The 19282-nt window shown below is 39.1% G+C and overlaps 1 protein-coding gene across 6 annotated transcripts; it reads right to left on the reverse strand.

Annotated features, from left to right (window-relative positions):
• Positions 1–396: 396 nt before the first annotated feature.
• Positions 397–15693, reverse strand: LOC116737171 (proline-rich protein 5-like). 6 transcript variants are annotated; one of them, XM_032590192.1, is made up of 10 exons: positions 15551–15693; positions 13740–13822; positions 11677–11868; positions 11270–11350; positions 9263–9369; positions 7626–7717; positions 7379–7519; positions 3722–3866; positions 3351–3638; positions 397–2105 (listed from the first exon to the last, which is right to left on the reverse strand). In XM_032590192.1, exons 2-10 carry the CDS (start codon positions 13763–13765, stop codon positions 1753–1755), a joined length of 1425 nt encoding a protein of 474 aa, XP_032446083.1. In that variant the 5' UTR covers positions 13766–13822; positions 15551–15693; the 3' UTR covers positions 397–1752. The 6 variants fall into 6 exon arrangements, with proteins under 6 accessions (XP_032446083.1, XP_032446082.1, XP_032446086.1 ...); XM_032590191.1 differs by having other exon boundaries at positions 13740–13853; XM_032590195.1 differs by having other exon boundaries at positions 11677–11859; positions 15551–15692.
• Between the last annotated feature and the right edge of the window lie 3589 nt (positions 15694–19282).

A 19282-nucleotide genomic window follows, 5' to 3' on the forward strand; every position in this document is an offset into this window, starting at 1 on the left:
TTTGTGAATTTTTTTTTCTTTTATTTTCAAAAGGATAAATCTTCAGTACATTATTAATGCAGTGTGTATACGTTTATATTTATTATGTGTACATCCTTTATCTTATGATTAGACATAAAACCATTTAATTATCAAATTTTACTAATCAATATTTTCTTTCCTACCAATTGAAAGACAATCAATAAGAAAAAAACAAGAACTGCTTTACTGTTTAGTCACCAAACAACTTTAAATTCAGATTGAACTAGATGCATGGCTTCCATATTGGATGTACGTGTAATTTTTTATTTTTATTTTTGCAGTTTTGCACAGATGATCGTTCCAGCAACTCAAAGGCGTAAATTGAAGGAAAGCTTCGGGTCAAAAATCACTCCATGGCTTTTCAAAACATTGGAATTAGTTTCTTTCGGTTTTATTTAGGTGTCATTTGCGTAGAAATGAAATTGCATAATGTGTTTGATGATGTATGTAGAATGATACAGAGGGGATCCACGTGAATATTCATGTGTGATACTACAACTGATTGTGGAAGTAGTGGGTAATATGCTGTGAACCAACACAAAGTGGAATCAATCGCATACATTAGACTTGTACCAATTTAAATTCCAATGAAATTTCCTAGTCTGTGTGCTGAATGGAGAACTGAGACTTAGTATGGAAAGCATAGAGATAAAGCCATTAACAAGCAGGTTGTTTAAAGCAGTTTTAATGCTGTGATTTATTCTAAAACCAAACAGAAGTACAGTATCTTATGATAAAAGGAGCCCTTTTCTTCCTTTCAAACAGGTTTAAGCATAATAAGTTGAATTAAATGTTTTTGAAATTTTGTTAAAGACCCAGGAAACTGATTTATGAACTTAAATATAGTTAAATTTAGTTTATCAGTGCTACAAACAATTTCACACAGTCGTATGGAGAATTTCCATTTTTAGTCATAATGTGAAAATTCCGACTTCGCAGTCAGAAAAATCAAAAGTTGGACTTATCGCTCTGAAAGTGGGAGAAACGGTGATTGTCTGCAGTTAGGGTGTATTACTTATGGAAAGTAAACCCTAAAACTATGTTCGTAAGAGATATGGCTACTTTGGTGCTGCTATGTTGAAATCCTAAGCTCTCCAACTATGTATCCCCGGGTGTCGAACGCAGCTCCAATTTCCAACTTCTGACGTAAATGGATCGCAGCAACATCTTCAAATAAGAGCCAACTTGCTAAAATTTGATTTCACAGGTTCACAAATTTGCAGTGACATTCACTTTACCGAGGACTAAATTGACACTTTGATAGAGATGCTAACATTATGGAAACATGACAGTTACAGAAAATCATTAGACATTAAAATTCTTCACAGATCATACGCAAAAGACTGTAGTTTTTGAACAGATCTACAAAGTTAATCCAGCCAAAGGCACAGTGGTGATGTAAGAGTTTAACATTTGAAAACACAGAAAATTACAAACAATTATCAAAATAGTTTGAGGTTTTTGCTTAAAAAATAAATGTAAAGTTTTAATTTTATAATTACTCGTTTGTTTTACCCAGATTTTAAATATAATAAAACAAGATAATATCACATTAGGGACAAAAATGCCTCACATATTTAGTGATTCAACATAGAAAAATACTTCAGCTTGAAAAAATCTGTATAATGTAGAGTCTTTAGAAAACTACTGATCACATAGTGCAAGGAAAATCTCTCACGGCTCAGCAGTGTTAACGCTTTAAATAATGAACTGTGTGCGCCTGTGTGTGTGTCAGGCGACACTCTGCCCGTCACTGTCTCTGCTGTGCGCTGCGTCCCCTGAGCAATGTTGCGAGAAGTCCAGAAAGATCCCGTCTGGTTCCAGCTCTGAGTCCAGAGACTCCGTGTTGTGGTCTGCCGTCATCTCTATGCTGGACGCCGGACTGGTCCCAGAACTCGTGTCTTGTGCAAGAACCTTGGAGGATGATGGAGAGTCAAACTCCAGAGAGTCAGTACAATGAGCGTCCTCAGCTGGAGACGGCTCGGGGAGGATGCTGGGAGAGGGCTGCTGTGGTTTGAGAGGGTGGATCATGGAGGGGCTGTCATTGTCTCGGAGCTGGAGGTCTTGACTGGAAGTTAAAGTGTCTGAACAAACAGTTATAGAAATTATGTTATAAGCAGATGATTTTTTGTTTTTGCTGAAAGAGAAACCTTAATGATAGGTGCTTCATAAAGATATTGACACCCATTGAAGTCTTTCCAAAATATATGAAAGTACAACACACAGTAGCATAACAATGGAAGGTAAACGGTACATGATTTTCAACTACTTTCACAGCTAAAATCCAACATGTTAGGCAAGCATTTGCATTGAGCTCCCTTTACTCTGACACTCCTGAAAAAAATCCACAACCTATTCACTCAAAACCCAAAATGAGAATAATTTAATCAAATGAAGCTATTGAGTGAAGGACCCAGAGGCATGTTAGAGAAATTTAATGAAAAATAGAGAAAGCAACACAGTTCCGGCATACATCTGCTGTAAAATGTCCAGCAGTCAGGTCATAAAACAGCTAGAAACTAGCAATCAGGCCCAAAATCTGGATGTAGTAATGGACTCAGACCTGAACCATCAGACACACATAAAAACAATTTAAAAGGTTATCACCTGAAGAACATTTCCAAGATTAAAGGACTAATGTCCCAACAAGATCTTGGAACATAGAAACTCATCCATGTGTTTACCTTTATTCAAACTGATTACTGCAGTAGTGTCTTTACAGGTCTGCTTAAAAAGTCACTCAGACAGCTGCTTGTGTTCTCACTAAACATGGGAAGATAGAGCACATTAAGTCCTTCCACTGGTTCCCTGTAGCTCAGATAACAGACTTTAAAATATTTTTGATAGTATAAAAATCCCTGAATGGGCTGGCACCAAAATGTATTAAAGATCTGTTGGCCTTGTATTAACCTTACAGACCTCTCAGGCCTCTGGTTCTAGTCTCCTCAGCATTCCCACTCAAAACCAAACATGGTGAAGCAGCATTCAGTTTTTATTCTCCTCTAACCTGGAACAAACTTCCAGAGAATTGCAAAACACTGAGTTTCATTAAGTCTCTAGATCTCGAAATCTACTCCAAAACAGTTCCAGCTGTAATTGCAGCAACAGGTGGATCTACAAAGTATTCTGACGGAACGCCACACATTTCAGATTTCTTGCTCGTAAAGAAAGAAGAGAAAGAAAGGAAAACGTAATTTTTCCTTTGCGATACAGAAGCTCTTTGTGTTGGTATATAACATAATATCCCATTAAGTACATTGGAGTTTGTGGAGTTTGTGGCTTCTGGGAAGCACAATAAAGAAAAAATAGGCAGCTTCTGTTTGGCTTACCTGTCAGTGCAGCAGAGGTGGTTGACGCTGTGGAGGAGTTTGAAACGCTGGTGTCATCAGTCATCCTGGCAGCGCATTTATTCATTGAGCTGCTCTCCTCCATGCAAGATGACATCTCACAGACGGAGTGGCGTCTGATGCCCGTACTGCCACCTGAGGATGAGTCTATGTCATACTCAACAACAGGAGTCAGCATGGGAACGTTGTAGCTCTTAGAGCGGACCACTGGATTCTTCATAGTGGGAAAGCTGTGTGTTTTGGGAGCCCTTGAGTACTGCAACTTCTTTTCTACAGTGAATGAGGGAAATGAAGACATTTTGTAATACAGAATATATAGCGCCGTGGAAAAGAGCAGAAAAACCCAAAAATACCTAACAAGCAGGATGAGCAGTGCAAATTGGAGGATTCGTCTCTGGAGTATAAACCATGAGTCCCCAGATACGGAGAGACTACCTTCTGGATGAGAGACTCCAGACGAAGGTAGTCGTCTGTTACACCTTTGGATTCATGGACTCCCTGGGTCAAAGACACACAAAGCCAAGTCAGAAAATGTACAAAGCAATAAAACATTTTGAGGTAAAAGAATAAAGACAGAAATGTGACTTCCTGGGGTGTCGCACAATCTTCTTAAAAGAATAAAAGCATCAGAAATGTCTTTTGGGTCTTAGTTTAAAGCATGACATTTATGTTTGAGCTGTACATTGTCCCTTTCTAAACAAAGTTTATTAATATGATTATAACAAAACCTGCAAAAAAAAATCACAACTGAAGTCTTGACAGAATTTAGCATTTTACAGATTTGGTTTAGCCGATATCAATCATGGTAAAAAAACAAAAGCATCAGCAGTAATCATAATCATGGAGACATTTTAAATTTTTTTTAAAAAGCAACATATAACTTCAACACCAAAGATAAAGATTAATGTACCAGAGAAAATATGACTAATGGTTTTATTTTTAGTCATAATAAATGTACTTCAGTTACTATAGTGCCCTCTTATGGAGAAAAGTAGACACTACGATTTAACTGGAAACATTGCAACCTCTGGGATGTTTGGCTCAATGAAGGAATAAAACAAGCAAACAAATTTATTTTGCGGGATTTAGAAGCTTGGCCAAAAAGTTAAGCAATAATATAAAGTTGATTCTGTTGCTGATTTCAACAATAATCATAAAAACCATTGAAGGAATGGGACAAAAATTCTCACATTTAAACCAGGCGGCCGCTGCAGAACTGAACTCCCTGAGAAAATCAATCAAGTTTCTATACTCTGAATCACCGAGCTGCTGCTTGAAAACCACAAAGATCAAAACCACATGAGTAGAGCACACGTCAGTGAAGTGGCGTCATGTGGTCTTAAAGAATAAAAAGAAAATTACCATCAGATGTGAACAAGGAGAAGCAAAGACAATTAGACCTAAACATTTTGCTCCTTTTCCTTCCTTTCTTCCGTCCCTTGATTTTACAGTAAAGCAAACAGGGATTAAGCAAAAATACATGCTACTTTCTATGTGTGTCTACCGTTCTGTCTGGATGCCTGTGACCTCTGTGTGTGAATGTAGAAGAAGCAGATTTGGGTCAATGAGTCACTACATGTTAACCCAAACACAAAGAGATACAGACAGTCATACATGCACAGAGAACACAGGAGATATTTAATACTCAAACATGGTTAGTTGCCAATTAGTTGAACCCACCACAGCTAAATGATCCTCAAAGAAGAACTTGGCAGGAAATGCAACGTTGAACACAAAACGGTAACTTAAAAACCAAAATTATTAACGTAACCAAGGGGGGAAATTATTTATTACCTCCTCAGGGGCTGACCTTTTTGTTTAACTTTAACACTTACTACTATTTCACAATGGTGAGACTTAACGTTGTAATACTCAAAGCTGACAAAATGAAGAAAAAAGTTAAAATTTTCACAAAGTAGCAGAACATTAATGAAAGTGACTTTTGTATAACCACTTCAGAAAACATCAGGCCAAATCTATTTATATTTGAGAAAACATTTTAAAAGTTCTTGGCAGAGGAAGGAAGCCGTAACAAACATCTTTAAAGTCCCCAGAACAACTGGAGACGCACTAATAAATGACTGAACCAATTCAGACATCGACTTATCAGAGAACACAGTCACTAGTGTTTACTAGTAACTAGTTTACTAGTAAAGTAAACTCCACTTCTGCTGAAGAAACACCATCAAACCAGACTGTGTTATAATACAAACAGCCAGAAGAAAAATATCAGCTAACAACCTATAAATTTAACCATTTTAACAGCAAACTAACCACATAGTTAGCATTAGCATTAGCTTTAAGCTAAAATTTAATTTCCAGTTTGCATTTTACCTGATGAAAAACAAAGGCCCTCTTTACAATTTTGTTGAAGAAATGCATTTCTTTTAAAGCCTTCCTGATTTTTCACCAAGACTGAAAATTCTCCTATGCATTTTACACCAAAGCTCACGTTTCCTTTAGTCTTTTCTAGCTTTATTCTGAGAAACAACAGCTTTCTGCCATCTTCTGTGTTGCAGTGTTACAAATCTTTTAACATGCAACACAAGTTGTACTGGTCATTGCATGACAATGAGCAGTTCAGTCAAAGGGGGTGGTGGTTTCCCTCAAGGCTTAAAACAGAATGGGCAAGTAGTTCAGTTTTTAGAATAAAGGCTCAGTAAGTAAAAAAAAAAAAAGATTTTTATATAGTATTTGTAAACGTCCTTAGTACAACGCACTATTTGACAACTAAGAGTGTAAAATGATAGCTTTATAAACTCTAATGTGAAAACAAATAGGTAAAACTTTATGAAGAATTGCCTCCCGAAGCGGAAAAAAATTCCCAATAAAAATACTTCTGAAGCAGTTTTCAGTTGCTTCAGTTCCAAACGGTTGTCCTTACTCAGCAAGCTGCCTCCAGAGTACCACCACCCTGCTCGACTAGGCACAACGCTCTTTTCCTGAAATGCAGAGCTACTTTAACAGCAGATGCAACAGGACACACACCTTCCACAGAGATACACTTTTGTCTCATCAGTCCTCAGCAATGGGAGATCTGAGACAGGCCTTTAAATTCTTGTTGTTCCAGAGTCTCTTATTGTTCAGCAATCAACACCAACGTCAGTCCTCTAAGGACTAGATAGATTAAATTCAGTTAATAGTTTGAGGAACTTCTACTTAATTTTGTAGAGCACTTTAATGGTGCAAAACCACAATGAAAAACCACAAGTTCAACTCAACTACAGTGTCGAGTAAGCCACTTGTGACACCATAAAAGGAACATGTAAAATTGGCTTAAATTGTAACATTTAACCATAGAAATGTTTCCAAAATGTTTACAGCACATATGATTTAATTATGCAGCTTCATCTGCTTTTGGGGCAAAGCTCATTTAATGTTTTTTCTATATTGTACATATGAAGCAAAGGTCAGAAAAGCTAAGGCTTATGCTGACAGTTGTTCTGGTTTTGTGAAGTTGTCATTGCTTTAGTGTAAACATGGATAATTCCCTGCAGGGAGGATGCAGAGGGGACTAAATGGTCATGGGAAGACAACTCTACTCCGTGTTCACACTGAGATTACTTCCTCTGAGATCTCTTTGAAAGAAAAAAAAAACTCTCCCTCATCCTCTAACCCAGTGGTTCCCAGAGTGTGGGGGGCGCAGAAAGCGGTATGGATGAATGAAAAAAAAAAACAGTTACACAAAGTGTTTCACTGGACAGATGGTTTGTAGTGTGTTTTGGTGCAACTTGAAGTGTGAAATAAACTTCAGTGGAATTTGAAAACAAAATATGCGTATAGGTTTATGTCTGGTTGAACGATGTGTGTGCTCAGTTTATTGTTTTCCTTTTTTGGAGGGGATTTTATTGTAATTCATAGGGAGGCCCAGAAAATCTTTGGGAGCCACTGCTCTAACTTCTGCTCTTCTTCTCAAAAATATTATTTAGTCTGCTTCTCCTTTTCGCACAGCTGAAACCTATTTTAAAATAAGGTTTCGCAGGGGTGGAAGAGACAAGGAAAGAAGAAACCTGTAGTATCATCAGCATTTGAATGATGGAGGGGGGAACTCTGGCTCGAGGTCGAGACAATGCCTCATCCAGTTTCAGGTTGAGGGTGATGATGTTCCTGAAGTGCAGGAGAGCAAGTTGACGCACTGAAGGCTCCTTTCCCTATTCAAACAAGCAAAAAAAACAAAAAAACAAAAACAAAAGAAAGTTTTACAACAGTAAGGCTGTCATTAGAAGGGGGCATGTGCATGTGTGAGAATTTGCATACCTGCACAGGGTAGAAGATGGCCTGCAGTATGGACAGAACATCACAGAAGAAGAAATCCCACGTGTCTGCCAAAGAGTCCAACAGCTTCTGACCTTAAGGTGATAAACGTGCAACAATGTAAGTTACGCATCAAAGTGAGAAAGTGAAATTATTTTTGCATGCTAAGTTTTTATTATTTTCTGCTTTCTCTTCCCTGTATGCACACTACATGATCTACTTTGAGATTGTGTGCTACATTGTGCTGCTCTATCACATAAAATCCCCCCCAAAAACACAGAATATTGTGGTTTCAAAGTGACTAAGTGCAGAAAAATTCAAAAGATATGAACATATTTGCAAGACACTGTACCTCCCACTCCTACGTACATAATTTTACTTTCGGGCACTTTAGGTCTAGTCAGAACAAAAGGTCTGTATGTTTCTGTGGTTTGACTTATCCTAAATTTCTCACCATCTAGATGTGGTACTGACGTAAAAGGATCATTTCCTGCCTATGTTTCTGTGACAACAGTGCTGAAAGTCGCAGCCGGTCTCTTCTGAGTGTGAGATTTCTGTCAGTTTAAAACTGCTTCAAATTTACTCTGCATATTTCCAGAAACAAAAGGAACAAGGGCCTTTTGTTTTATGTTGCTCCTGTCTTTTCAAAGTCTTTGAAGTAACTCTGTGTTTGTGTCGGGAAATGTCCTTCATTAAAATTCACCAAGGAGAGATAAAGCCATACACTCCCAGTTCAAACTAATGTTTAACTCATGAGGTAAACTCTGCATCTGGCATTGTAGTCAATAATTATTTTTCCCTGCCAGTCCTTATCTGAGACCAAACAAGATAAAACACTGATCTTGGAGTTTCCCTGAAATGAATCAGGGCTACGGTGAATATTGTTAATCAAAGCAAGAAGACACAGATGTCTTACGATGGAGACAAAAAACTTTCAGGCAGAGACTTTCTGTTTTATAGGTATTTGTACTGTACTTCTCCAAAAGTTATGCAAATGATCAAAATCTTGACAGCTTTATTAATTAAAAGAAAATAATAAACCTTTGCTTTAAAGGTTTGAAAGCCGGTCTTGCACCCAAATAAATTTTATTTCCCAATCACGTTTGTTTAGGTGCAAACTTTCATAAATTATTCCTTAGTATTGATGAAGTATAAGTTCTAAGTAAAACAATCTACCAATAGAACAAGGCTTTTGAGCCAATAAAACACTAAAACAACTTCAGTCATCAAAGAAAGGTGTGATGGCTAACTAAAAATGTCCCAATTACATTCGCAAAGCTTTTTGAACGAGTGTAAAAATGGTGTTCAAGCCGAAGTTCATCCTTTCTTGAAGCTTTTCTTTTTAAGCTCTAAAAAATAAGTCTTTAGTGACTATTTTCAACAAACAAATGATTCTAAAAATGTGTCAAATTCTAAAAGTCCATTTTTTGTGTGTTTTTTTAATTCAACCTCACAAGCTGTAAATGTCATAACTCGCCAATCAAAAGGTGAAAGTGACGATATGACATCTATCCGTTCTGTGATGCCCGTCGCTGAACTCTACTAACTGTAATGCAAGTGCTTGAAGTTTTCATAAGACAGAAATTTGGTCTACAGTTGTAATAGATACATCATTATGTTCAACTAGAAGTGGTTTGCACCTTCATAGAAGCGAATCTTGTCCCTCAGTATGACCATGCCTTTGGTGAGGAGCTGATTCTGCAGGTACTCTGTGAAGAAGGAGCCCAGCTCTGTCTTCAGGAGCTGCCTATAAAACGCAGATACACAAGGGCTTATGAAGCATGAAGTGACACACACGCATCACTGGTTGGTTCTTATTTTAAAAACAAACCAGATGGAAAAGCAAACTGCTGTGTTTAAACAACAACAGCTCCAGGAAATTAGGAGAGACGTCGACTTTGTGTTCAGGAGCTAAAGCGCTATCCCAAAAGTCTGGTTTAGCCCTGACAAATGGAGAACATGGGCTCAGAGAGATAAATATGGTGGCTAAACTGCTCACATGTGAAATCACTGTTCAAACACAGCATATCTGGCGACTATAAAATCTTTATTGAAACTGTCATATGGCATAGTTACGGCCATGTTTTAAAGCCTTACAAAAGCATTCATAACCCATGGACATCTTTGTATTTTCTCATCTTAAAACCACTAGTTTGATGTATTTTTGCTTCAACAAATATGACCAATATCTATGGTTTTCAAATATTTTTATAAATCAAAATCTGAAAAGTGTGGCAGACACATGTCTTCTGACTGACCAGATTTTCTGACAGCACCAACAATATTATTGCCAATCAGGATGATGTGCTCAAGGTGATTTGTTAACAGAACTGTAAATATTTATTTTTAAAAAAGTGGTTATTGAGTTATGTAACAGAGTAGAAAAAATATACTGGAAGCTTATATTCAACCGTCTCATTTTTAAACATCCAGCCAAAGTGGAAATATCCATCAACACCAAGCCATGCTTTTGGACTGCGGGAGGATTCCAGAGTTCACAGAGAAAACCCACATGTCCTCAGGGAGAACATGCAAACTCCATTCAGAAAAACCACAGGCTGGGATCTGAACTCAAGACCTTTTTGTGATGATACCAACTGTGAAGCCCCTCCTTTACTGGGATAAAAAGGTAGCATGAAAAGAGGTCAAATGTTAAAGTTGTAATTGCTATAAACATGTTTAACTTGCCGGTTTCCATTAGGCCTTCACAAAACAGCTGCACTAATAATGAATTAAACTACAAGGAGCCTCGATTTACAAATTATTTGACACATACAGGCAAATGGTGGCACTGGATTTTATTTAGGAATATATGAATAGTAAGGATTGTGTCACTTTCCTTCTAATTCACAATTATGTACTACTCTCTGTTGATCAATAACATAAAAAATACATTGAAGTTTCTAATCTTATAAAAGGGGCTGCACAGTGGCGCAGTTGGTAGCACTGTTGCCTTGCAGCAAGAAGGTCCTGGGTTCGATTCCCGGCTGGGGTCTTTCTGCATGGAGTTTGCATGCGTGGGTTCTCTCCGGGTACTCCGGCTTCCTCCCACAGTTCAAAAACATGACTGTCAGGTTAATTGGTCTCTCTCTAAATTCTCCCTAGTGAGTGTATGTGTGCATGGTTGTTTGTCCTGTATGTCTCTGTTGCCCTGCGACAGACTGGTGAACCCCGCCTCTCTCCCGGAATGTAGCTGGAGATTGGCACCGGCAACCCTCCCGACCCCATTAGGGACAAAGGGTGAACAGAAAATGGATGGAAAATGGATCTTATAAAAGCGGATTCTAAGCTGTTTCCAAGAAGAACAGACGTTGCTCTGACTATTGTGTGTACCTGTATGTTAATGCTGTCAGAGAAAACCTGTTTGTGTGCTTTAATATTTACATGACACAGTTTTGACAACACTATGTAAGCAGCCCTCAGGTACACTGAAAGTAAACAGCAGTGACCCCTGTGTAACCTTAACCTGTCTGTTCCCATCGGATCAAATAATCATAAGGTGTTTCTTTTTCAGTGGGAGCAACTACTGTTATCATGAATGTGTAAATGTCTGAATAAAGAGTTGAGGGCAACACCAATGTAATTCAGTAAATGTATGTTAAATAAAAATCTGCCACAATTAAAGAAGCGCAGCATGCTTGCTATACCTGACGCCTTCATTCAGGGTGTAGAGCTCATTTTCTCCCAGGTCTTTCTTCTGGAAAACCGAGACCACCGCATTGTGGATGCTGAAGGCAGCAAATAAAAAAAATATTTTGACCAATTGCCACAAGCTGAAGGCCATTCAAGTGTCATCAAACTGTTGCTGAGAAAAATCACGCCTGGCTGAAAAGTTTCCAACATCATGAACTTTTGAGGTTAGAGGTTGAGGTCCAACAATTCTCAGTATACATTGGAGAACAAAATTGTGCCAAATAATAACAAAAACAAGGCATGGAATATTTTTACATGTTGCTTTGTTGCCTATACTTGCCTTTTCTCTCTCTCTTTGCAAATAGAGCTTCACACATGTCGAAGTAACAGAGTAAACATGATGAATATCTAATGCGCTGACCTGTTCCAGGTGGCGTTGGCACCGGCCCTCCTCTGCTGAGTCTCTTTGTTCCTCCCACACTCCTCTGACAGCCCCCCAGCTGTCCCTCCTTTCTCCCCACCTCCTGGTGAACCTTTTGCCTGCGAGAGGTCGGTGAGGCTGGAGGATGAGCCGGTGCCCAGCCACAGTTTGCTGTGGAGGCTCCTTGAGATCCAGCAGGAAGGAAACAAAAAACAGATAAATTTATGGACACGAGTAGCCACGGTTATAGACGGATTAGATTGCAAGCTGACACAGTTACCACGGATAAATCGTGACGAAGCAAAGACTGATTTATTTGGTTGAGCGAAGTACTGTGTTTGGAGAAGTCGAGGTAGTGGTAGCATCATGCTGAGTGCCTGTTTAGATGCCAGCAGTCTGAGTGAAACAATGATTAGCGACTACTTCCAAACTCTTCAACTTTAGCAGCAATAAGGCTAATAGTTTTTTTCTGCGAAAAATCAAACGATGCTGAGAAAATTCTTTTGAAAAAACTTACAATTCTGTTGGTTCAACCGATTAAAACACTTTAGGAAGTTTACTATGCTCTATTTATTTTTTAAAGGAAAGAGTCAACTACATTAAAAAGCTGGGAGCCAGCTTGGCAGTTATTAAAGGATGGTTGATACTGGTAACACAAGCTGATGGACTGGTTTAAAACTCAAAGGACATCGATTTGAAGGACAAACAGACGAATAAAACAAATTAATCAAAACCTTTCGAAAATTATCCAAGACGTTCAGAAGAAAGTACGGAGTGTGCAAACAGGAGAAAGTCGAGTATCTTAAGTGGAGCTTGAAAAGTGTGAGCCGGACTCCCCTTTCCCAGTTTTTAAAACTTCCCAGCTCTACTCGTCTCGACCCACTCTACCCCTCCGGGTCTCTGTCCCTTTGCCAGTCTGTCAGCTCGGTGGCCATGTGACCATGAGAGCTTTTGTGCCAGGCAAACAAAACAACCCTTTGAGGTTCAAGGGCTGCCAAAGAGGAAGGGAAGAGTTTAAAGGTAACACGTTTCACTCCATCCATCTCTCTGTCCATCTGTGAGCTCAGAGAAGAAAGAAGCTGGACTCAAGCAGCTTTACTCAAGTCAGTTTTGTTGTTATAGGCTGTGGATCGGTTTGTGTTTTAAAGGATGCACCAACGTTTTTAAAGGGTACAGATTAAACCCACTGATGTTTTCCACTATGGGGTTCCAACAGATTCAAGTTCTTTTAATGAGAAACTGACCTATATTTTTTCTGGCCACATGCAGAAGAGTTAATGCAGCAAAACCCCTCCCCTACCTGTTGCTGTGCACTGCCACTCAACTATTTGAAATATGTTTAAAGCAATTTTTCTCAGCTACAGGAAAGATGAATTCAGCTGTTTAGAAATATTTACATGAAAACGCTTGCAAGCTTTTTTTTTTGCTACACACCCAGAAACATTTGTGACAATAAATAGTGAAGTTACACAAAGCTATATAAAATACAAGAAAATGAATAAGCATGTGGAGGAAAAGGAGAGAAGGTGTGCTGCTGGTCCGTCTAACAACCTGGATCTTAGTCCACATAAATAGGTCACTGTGGGAAACAGGAGCCGTGTGCATGTTTGGACGCAGACTAGACTCGGTAAAGCTTCTCAAAAAAGATGTTACAAAGTCATGCATACAGCTACCATGACTTTGCACACTTCGGTTTTGTCAAGCTCAGAGAATAAATAGATACCAAGACTGAAAATAAGCATGGAGTTGCTCTTGCTGTCTAGACATGTTATCTGAGCTAGGGGAGAAAGTGTCTTTTTCTGGATTTGCAAAAGACAAAAGCTCTGATGTGAGCAGGAAGTGAAACACATCTGAGTTTTTGGCCCCTGTTCTGCACAGGAAGGCTGCAGTCTAATCACCGAACAAAGGAAGAAGAAGAGTGAAAGCACGAATGAGGTCATCCAGGAATGCATGTGCATTAATGTGCATTATTGAGTCTTTGTGCGTCCACGAGGACAGAGACAGCGGGAGCTGAGGTGAAGCTGAATTTGAATGTTTTCTGAGGAGTGTGTTTGTGGTCTCACCTCCTAAATGAGCCCTCTCGCTCCATGTTAGCCCCGGCAGATGGCTAACAACCGCTCTGCAACTGCAACCAGCGATCCAGCATCTGAAGGAAAGTGATCAGGCTTAAGGTACTCCTGCATGACATGTCACAAAAAAGGGCACAGGTGTAAAAATATACATACATTTGTTTTCATTCTAATCTGCAGAAACAATGCGCATGGCAGGTTGCAAGGTTCTCCAGTGCAGATCTTCCTCACACGGCCACGACCGGCTAACAACACGCCGGATTCTAATCAAATTACAGTAAAGTGGTTGAGACGGACATTTGATCCTGCCACAAACTCAGGTGCCCCCTGTTTGTTCGTGCACAGTCACACAGACAGAGTGGCACATACATTTCAGACAAATCTAGGCAGGTGAAGCTGAGGCTTTTTTGCCCTTTACCGTACATGTCTGGCTCCCTTTTTCTCAGGCCCCCAAAGTCTGTGTGACTACGTGTGAACCGCTTTACTGCTTCAGATGTGGCTTTAGATGTTTGGCTGCAAAGCATGCAAGCAAAACTTTCAGTAGAGACCTCAGGGCTTTATAAGAGAAGGGTGTTGTGGGTGTAACCTGCCTGGTGAAGCTGAGGTCAAGATTGAGGGTGATTAGAGTCTGTTTATATGAAAACTGTTATGTGTTTTCTTCAGTCTCGACCTGATGCCAGCACTTAGGTCCTTGCGAAAGCTATCTGAGGAGGTTGGTCATGCATATCTGATTTGTGGTCAAAATAATAATAAGTGAAGTGCATGTTTTTCAGACCTCTACACAAATAAAAATCTGAAAAGTATTGTTTGTGCACTCCATAAATCTGGCCTTTATGGAGGGGTGGCAGGAAGAAAGCCACAAGAAATCATGGTTGTTATTTGCCAAGAGCCATGTAGGGGACAGAATGATGTGCTTTGGTCAGATGAGACCAAACCTCAATTTGCTGGCTTCCCTGATTAATGCTACCAGTGGTGGAAAACCACCGCACATTATCCTGAACACAACATTTCAATTAGGAGAAAGATGGATTCGGCAGCAACATGCACTATCGGCAGGGAAGTTAATCCAGATTTCTAGACAAAAATCAAGTAATCCTAGAAGACAATCTGTTGCTGCAAAAATATTTCACACTTTCACCTTTCTGTGGTCTCCAGATTTGCAAGGGACTGACCACATATGAAAAGCGCACTTTTCAGATCTTAATCAGTAAAACAAAGTGAATAACTTTTGTTTGTCCATTTTGTATCCTCTGGTTGTAACATGACAAAATGTGAACAAGTGGAAGGAGTATGTACTTGTACAAAGTTCTGCACTGCTGAAAATGAACACCCATAATCTGCTTCAACACACCACACACACACACACACACCCACCCACACACACACACACACACACACACACCATTCCACAGGCTGTCAGCCCAACAGGGAAATTATAACCCAGCACCAGACATGTGCTAAAATAAATGCCTGTAACTTGCAGGAGGTTGTTGTTTGTTTTACTGACATAAACCACAAGTTGGTGGTCCAGCTGTTAAAAAAAGCAAACCATTGGTGTCTCTTTTTAAAATGACTATTGTGCTAGTCTTCAGTTCTGACAGCGTCTATATGAGGCAGCTACAGGCTGTACTAGAGTTTAAACACAATGTATAACTATATCTGTACGGTGCTGAGAATGTCCCTCAGGAAACGTCCAAATTACACTGTTGTAACAACTGACACTTCAAGTTTAGGCTAAATGTTTTCATGCTCACTTCTCTGCCCACTTTAATGAGCTAAAATAGCACAACGAAGCCAAATATTACCTTCAGGGTTTCGATAGCCCCTCTAAATGCGCGTGAAAAGGTCCAGGACGAAAAGCGCCGTTATAATATTCTGAATCTCCGCGCGCCGTCAGCGCAGCTTTCACTGTCCGCGAGCGAGGAAGACAGGGAGGAAGTAAAAAAAAAAAATAAAAGAGAGAGAGAAACCCGAGAGGCGCGCGCGTGTGTGTGCGCTCGTGAGTTTTTTTTACCCCTGTGGGTGAGATGGAGATGCAGACATGATATAAATTAAGTCCAGTCTCTATTTGAGTTAGAATCAGACGCACAACAAGATAAAAGTCATTAATCGAATTAAAACACAGAACTGTAAAAAAAACTAATCACACCCCAGGTTTTAAATTCATCATGCAGCAGTGAGTTTCTTTATTTATCGTCAATAACTCCTCAGGATCTCACATAGTTGTTGAGGATGTTTAGCCCACTCTTCTTCACGCCGTTTCAGTTGAGGTTTGTGGGTTTGCAGCTCTAAATCTCACATTTGACACCAGAATACTGAAAAACTGCAAAACAAGCACGTATTTAAGGCAAATGTGATGAAATTTCTCGATTGAAATGTGTCCCTCTGCAAAAAAAAAAAAAAAAAATTGCTAAAAAAGAAACTTGTTGACTTGGAAACATTTCAGTTCTAAAACTTTGGACAAAATTATTACTTTGCAGCTAATTTTCTAAATTGTATATAATTTTGTAAATGAACAAAACTGGATACTTTCTAAAATGTTTCTCTTAAATTTGAGAAATTTACTGAGAGCGCGTACAGTAAAAAATGAACATACATCATCTACGACAGGAAAATGACTCACACTCACCTCAGAACGCTCCAAAGTATCTCACAGGTCCATCCTGAGGGTTTTGTTTAAAATTGTGCAGTTATTGGTGGTATTAAAAAATAATTAAAGGCCTGTGGATAGACCTGAACTACCCTACACAATCCATTCAGATAAATAAAATTGAAAAAAAAAATATGCTGTGATACTCACGAGTGTAACATTTAGGGGAAAATGTAATCTTGCTTAGATATTAATGAAACGTGGCTAACTTCTGTGGATCAGGTTATATTTAACTTGCTCCTCAGCAACAGAAATACTGACCTAGATTCTGGTATTTAGTTCAGAAGTGGAGGCCAGTAAACAACTTTCATTTTATCCACTGCAGTAAATGAGAACAGAAGGGAAAAAGTACAGAAACATCACCTAGTAGATAAAACTTACTGTGTTTAATCCAGCAAAATAACTCTATGAGAATAAACTGTTTTGGTTTTTTTAAGCAGGAAGACTGGATGTCCTCTACCACTCTTTTGCATGAAGGGGCATGGCTGAGCATGCATGCATGCATGGCTGTAGTATGGGGGGCTTTCAGCAGAAAGATTAGATCAATGCATTAACCACAGAGCTTGAGCTCACTGTCACACATCCCACAAACTGCATCTGCTTAGGCTGAACATGTTTCCAGCACCTCTGCTCCTCACCTACCAATAATGCATCACACACCCAAAGGCTAAATGTTTCCCTTCCCCCCTCGTGGACGTAATAAGGAACCTGTATATAGCGGTAAAGTGGACCGGTCAAGGACAGACTGTTCCAAAGTTCCTTGGTTCATTTAAAGCCCTCACATGCACACGCACACACACACACACACACACACACACACACACACACACACACACACACACACACACACACACACACACACACACACACACATAAAACCAAAGAACCCGGAAAACACAGTTTGCACATTACCCAGTGTTACATAAACAGCAGCATCTGGCCTACACAACAATGTTCAGACAAAGAAACAGCAGACATATTCACACAACATCTCAACCACCTCTGAGCTCTAAAGGTCTGGAGTAAATGAGTGCTGGCAGTTTCTCATGCAGTGTTTGCTTTAGCAAATTTTCTACTCACAACCTCTCATGACCTGGACATGTGTTTGGACAATTTTATTTTCCACATTAAAGCGCAGGACCAACCTCTGTGCCTAAGACGACATAATAACTATGACATACTACTTGGACAGCCTCACCTCCTGGCTGTATAAATAGTAAAAAAAACATTAACCCGGACTACAAAAAGAACAACTAATTGATACTGATGATTATTTATTTACTATGACGTGAAAATAGAATTGCTCTGCCATTATCAGAGTCTTTTTATGATATGGTTTATGGCTGCCATTTCACAGATTTACTGCTCATTTTGAACCCAAGAACTTAACGAGCAAAGTCTTTAAAGTCTAGAGGGTTTTGGCCTGAATATGAACTGAAAGTGGTTGAAATTTGTTCAGCTGTGTTAAACGTAGACCCAAAGGACAGAATTGATTTACAAACAATTTTCTTGCATACCAAGAAAAACTATTTATTACTACATATCCATAAGTTTGGTAAAGGAGATGATTCTTTGCTCTCCGTGTCAAAACACCTGCAGTGACTACAGGAGTTTTATCCAGGTCACCCAGTCAGAACAGCTTCAGCTCTGAAATAAACTCTTACACAAATGTATTCTATTGGATTGTTAACAATTTTTGTTCTTAAACAGGTTCCAAAAGTGTCACAAATTTTGTTCCATGTTCCTCTACCCATCAGATGTGTACATAACTATACGAGATTCTAAAAACACTTAAAAGAAAACTCTTCATGTTTATGCAGTATGGGGTCTCATGCTGGCTCTATATGACCCTGTTTTTGTCCTTGTGTGCATTTTCACACCATAATCTGGTTTGTTTAGCTACTTTTACAATGAGTTTAAAGCACAATATTTGTAGTACGTAAACTTCTGTTTTTTTAAGAATTTACTTCTACTCATTTCTTGACTAGAAATAAACCCTGATATTTTTGACATTTAGCAAATAAGTTTTCTTAGACATCTCCTTCCACAAATACAGTCTGCAGACTTTCTTCAGCTCAATTTAGGCCTCTGTGCTATTAACTTGGAAAAAAAATAATAATAATGAAAAAATTCCCTCTGTGGCCAAAGAAAACAGCAGCAGGAGCTTGCAGCTACTTCCATACGGCCCTGTGCTGACCTGCAGCTTCTGCTCACAGAGCTGCATGATTACACTAAACACCAAGAGGCTGCAACAGCACAGATATACAGTAGCAGGGAAAACATGAGATTTTCCTACAGAACTCCTCAATCATTCTGATCTGTTCTCTGAAGAAGGATATCCACTTTGCAGAACTCAGACGATCACGTAACATTTGTGGCTCGTTAAAATTAAAATCACCTTTTGGTATCAGAACATTTTCTGTAAACTCAGCAAAAAATAAAAATAAAAAACGTTTTGCCTAAGTTGCTTCGGTCTCTCCTCTTGGAACGATTTTAATTCAAAATGCAGGTTTCAAGCTGCATCTACCAAAACCGGGCTGAATAACAACTCCAACTCATTTTCACCCTGGTTGTGGGTAAAAACGGGCGATCCGCTTCAGCTGCATCCAGGTCAGCTTTCTTCACATTTGGGTTGTGGTTGTGAGCTTAAATGTTTCATTCAATGGCAGCTGACAGACACCTGAAAAAATGCAGATAGAACAAGTGAGACTGATTTTATTTTTAAGTTTAAAGGTTCTGAATGCTCGGCAGAAAATTAGACAAAGGTCTATTACTGCCGCCGCACTCAGTTTTTCTGGACTGTAACATAAACTAGTGATGGTTATCGATACAAACCACCTTAAATGAGAACTAAGTTGAAGAGTGCTTAATTGTGTTTACTGTGTCT

The sequence above is a fragment of the Xiphophorus hellerii genome, chromosome 17, assembly GCF_003331165.1.
Source record: "Xiphophorus hellerii strain 12219 chromosome 17, Xiphophorus_hellerii-4.1, whole genome shotgun sequence".
Lineage (NCBI taxonomy): Eukaryota > Metazoa > Chordata > Actinopteri > Cyprinodontiformes > Poeciliidae > Xiphophorus > Xiphophorus hellerii.